This window comes from Lathyrus oleraceus, chromosome 5, assembly GCF_024323335.1.
Source record: "Lathyrus oleraceus cultivar Zhongwan6 chromosome 5, CAAS_Psat_ZW6_1.0, whole genome shotgun sequence".
Classification (NCBI taxonomy): domain Eukaryota; kingdom Viridiplantae; phylum Streptophyta; class Magnoliopsida; order Fabales; family Fabaceae; genus Lathyrus; species Lathyrus oleraceus.
In genome coordinates this window covers 32,672,298-32,675,256 of record NC_066583.1, presented here as the reverse complement: position 1 = coordinate 32,675,256, position 2,959 = coordinate 32,672,298, and the positions used below count along the sequence as shown (strand labels likewise).

Here is a 2,959-nt window from a genome sequence, read left to right as displayed (position 1 = left end):
TCTAATATTTTCTTTGCTTAATAATCATAATGAAAAGTCATCACTCTAATGAGAGTTTGTCTCGTTATTGTTTTTGAAATGCCTTAGATTAAACAAAAAAAAATTGAAAAAAATTGTGTCATTTTAAATAATACCAAAAATTAGGAAATGTCATACTTTATGATATTAAATTTTTAGGCAATAAAATCAATTGCTAGTAGTATTTATTCTCAATGATCAAACACTGACAATTAATACTTATAAACAATAAATTTGTAACATGTTTGCATTATATATGTAAGTGCAATCAAATAAACACTTGAAAGATTTACACTCATACAACATCATTATAAATATGTGAATAAATTATTATATAGACATTCATCTTTACTTATAAACTAAAGAACTCAAACAAGATACCAAATACATATTGGAAGTCCTTATAATTCAAATGCTTGATAGAAGCTTTAAAAAGCACTGTAGTGAAAACAACTTATTGGATAAGTTGTTTTGGAAATAAGCTGTTTTTGCAATTCTGTTTTTTTCTGTTATTCTTGGGCCTGTTTGTGGTTCCAATTTGTACCCTATAAATAGACATTGTATGTCATAATTGAAAGGTTAATGCCATATGATTCAATTCTCTCAATCTTTCTCTATTTCTCTATCTCTCTCTATTCACATTATCATCTTCATCTTTCCCAAACACATTGTTTTTCACCACTCCATTTCTGGTTTTTTCCAACATTTGGCATTAAGAGCCTGGTTCTGATCCAATTCCGCTGCAATCATGTCCGTTTCAAACGATAAAATACCTACCAATCTTCCAATCCTTGACTCGAAAAACTACGACAAATGGGCGAAGCAAATGAAGGTTTTGTTCGGCTATCAAGACGTTCTTGAGGTGATCAAAGATGGTGTTACGTCTCTCGTCGAAGGAGCTACGGATGCTCAAAAGGCTACGTTCAAAGAAGAGAAGAAGAAGGATTACAAAGTGATGTTCTTGATTCATTCTTGTGTCGATGGTGACAACTTTGAAAAAGTAGGCGATTGCGATTCCGCAAAGCAAGCGTGGGAGATTCTTGAGAAGGCTTATGCAGGGGCTGCCAAAGCCAAAGTGGTGAGGTCACAAACTCACAAGCGACAGTTCGAGTTAATGCAAATGGAGGACAAGGAGTCGATAAACGATTATGTGACGCGTATTACGCGTGTGGTGAATCAAATCAAGTCGTGCGGGGAAACTACGGTAGAGCAGAATGTTGTGTCGAAGATCTTGCGTTCTTTAACGCCAAGATTCGACAACATTGTCGTTGCGCTTGAAGAATCGAAGGATTTATCGTCGTTGTCGAAGGAGGAGCTTTAAAGCTCACTAGAAGCTCATGAACAACGAATGGATGAGAGGGGAAACGATAAAGCAAAGTCGGAAATAGCATTGCAAGCGCGACTTCATGAGAAGAGTAAACGATCGGAGAGGAAAGGGCATCCGAGAGGGAAGTCCAATTTCCAGAATTTTGGTGGTAGAGATTCACAAAATTCAAAGGGGCAAAAAGGTGAGGGAAGCTCCAAGGAGGGTGATCAAGGAACCCACAAGCCATTCGACAAAAGTAACGTGAAGTGTTACAATTGTCAAAAGCTTGGGAATTTCGCAAAGTATTGCCACGCGAAACGAAGAGAAAATCGCGCGGATGAGGCGAAGTTTGCTAGGGAAGAAGCGAATGATGATAATACGCTTCTTGTGATGATTACGGAAGAGAATTATGGCATGAGATAAGGGCTGGACAACAGTGGCAGCAGTGCAGACAATTCTGCAGAAACGCGTTCGGAGAAAAACGCAATGGTAACGGTTCGAGATGGAATTCAAAGTAGCGATGAGCGGTACTTGGATTCTGGTTGTTCGACTCATATGACGGGAAGAAAGGATTGGTTTGTCAAGATCAATCAAGCCACGAAGAACAAAGTGAGATTTGCCGATGATACGACGTTATCCGCCGATGGCGTTGGAGATGTCTTGATCGTGAAGAAAGATGGTGGTCGTTCATTGATCAAGGATGTGCTGTACATTCCAGGAATCAAATGTAATCTCTTGAGCATTGGCCAACTACTCGAGAAAGATTACATTATTCGCATGGAAAACAAGGTATTGCGTGTTTTGGACCGAAAGGGAGTTTTGGTACTTAAAGTACCGATGGCTGCCAATCGAACTTTCAAGATAGCATTGAAAGTAATGGAGCATCGATGTTTAGCTACAGCGGCAAGTCGTGAGGAGTGGTTATGGCATTACCGTCTTGGTCATCTCAATTTTCGAGACCTCGACGCGTTGCATAGACATGGTATGGTGACCGGGCTGCCAAGAATCGTGGTTCCAGCTGAGTTGTGTGTTGAATGTGTTCAAGGGAAGCAACACAAGAGTGTTTTCAGCAAGGATACAGGTCATAGGACCAAGCATCTTCTTGAGGTGGTGTATTCGGACGTGTGTGGGCCGATGCAAGTCAATTCGTATGGAGGTAACCAATACTTTGTCACGTTTATTGATGATTTCAGTAGGAAGCTGTGGATTTATCTAAGGATGAGGTGTTTGATATGTTCAAATGATTTAAATCCATGGTTGAGCGACAAAGTAGTCACAAACTCAAAATTCTCAAAACCGATGGAGGAGGAGAATTTACTTCGAGGGAATTTGGGAGTTATTATGACGATGAGGGTATTGTGCGTGAGGTTGTACCACCCTATACGCCTCAGCAAAATGGTGTTGCCGAGAGAAAAAATCGGACGATTATGAACATGGTGCGTAGCATGTTGAAAGCGAAAAATCTTCCGAAAGAGTTGTGGGGAGAAGTTGTTTCTACTGCTGCCTATTTGATAAACAGGTGTCCTACAAAGAAGCTGGACAAGGTTACTCCAGAAGAGGTATGGTGTGGACACAAGCCAAGTTTGAGTCACTTGCGTGTTTTCAATTCGGTAGCGTTTCGACATATTCCGGGTC

At 40.1% G+C, this 2,959-nt stretch overlaps 1 protein-coding gene across 1 annotated transcript; it reads left to right on the top strand.

Annotated features, from left to right (window-relative positions):
* The first annotated feature begins 1,810 nt into the window (after nucleotides 1-1,810).
* On the top strand, nucleotides 1,811-2,568 carry LOC127078565 (uncharacterized). The gene is made up of 2 exons (XM_051019011.1): nucleotides 1,811-2,431; nucleotides 2,521-2,568. Exons 1-2 carry the CDS (start codon nucleotides 1,811-1,813, stop codon nucleotides 2,566-2,568), a joined length of 669 nt encoding a protein of 222 aa, XP_050874968.1.
* Nucleotides 2,569-2,959: the final 391 nt, after the last annotated feature.

What these genes read in the sequence shown, in the direction of transcription:
- LOC127078565 (XM_051019011.1), top strand. Translation starts at nt 1,811, where the DNA reads ATGGTAACGGTTCGAGATGGAATTCAAAGTAGCGATGAGCGGTACTTG. An exon ending in GGACCAAGCATCTTCTTGAG is followed by an intron (nt 2,432 to 2,520) that starts GTGGTGTATTCG and finishes TGATTTCAGTAG; the next exon opens with GAAGCTGTGGATTTATCTAA.